The 536-nt window shown below is 67.9% G+C and overlaps 1 protein-coding gene across 1 annotated transcript in view; it reads left to right on the top strand.

Annotated features, from left to right (window-relative positions):
• The window catches only part of KLHL34 (kelch like family member 34), a 2110-nt gene that overhangs the window by 638 nt on the left and 936 nt on the right, over positions 1–536 (top strand). Inside the window, exon 2 of the mRNA XM_006753003.2 lies at positions 4–531. Within this exon, the coding sequence (XP_006753066.1) occupies positions 4–531 (528 nt within the window). The remainder of the gene's footprint in view (positions 1–3; positions 532–536) is intronic.

Genomic DNA, 536 nt, shown 5'->3' with positions numbered 1-536 from the left:
CCCACTGCCCAGCGCCTGGCCCACTGTGCTGCGCTGCTGGAGCGGGTCCGCTTCGGCCTGATCCCCGTGGACGTGCTGCGGCCCGTGTACTCGGGCTCCGGCCTTGTGCTGCCCACTCGAGTCAAAGGCCTCATTATCCAGGCCCTCAACTACCATACAGCGCCCTCCCGCCAGCCACTCTTGCAGGGCGAGCAGACCAGCGTCCGGAGCCCACAAACCCGCATCTTATTGGTCGGGGGGCGCAGGGCGCGGGAGGCGGTGACTGAAGAGGTCATGGTCCCCCAAGGGGCAGCCAGGGGTAGGGGCGCCGCAGCAGAGCCAGAGGAGGAGGTGGCGGAGGAAGGAGAGCAAGTGGAGGAGGGAGAGGAGGAGGACGAGGACTGGGAGCTCACCCAGGACGTGGTGGCCTTCGATGTGTACAACCACGGCTGGCGCAGCCTCACGCAGCTCCCGGCACCGCTCCTGGGGCACAGCGTGTGCGCAGTTGGGAACTTCCTGTTCGTCCTGGGCGGGGAGAGCCCTTCCTGTGGGGCTAG

This window comes from Myotis davidii, unplaced genomic scaffold (genome assembly GCF_000327345.1).
Source record: "Myotis davidii unplaced genomic scaffold, ASM32734v1 scaffold930, whole genome shotgun sequence".
Taxonomy (NCBI): domain Eukaryota; kingdom Metazoa; phylum Chordata; class Mammalia; order Chiroptera; family Vespertilionidae; genus Myotis; species Myotis davidii.
Note: the sequence above shows the minus strand (reverse complement) of the source record. Positions and strands in the feature narration are given on the sequence as shown.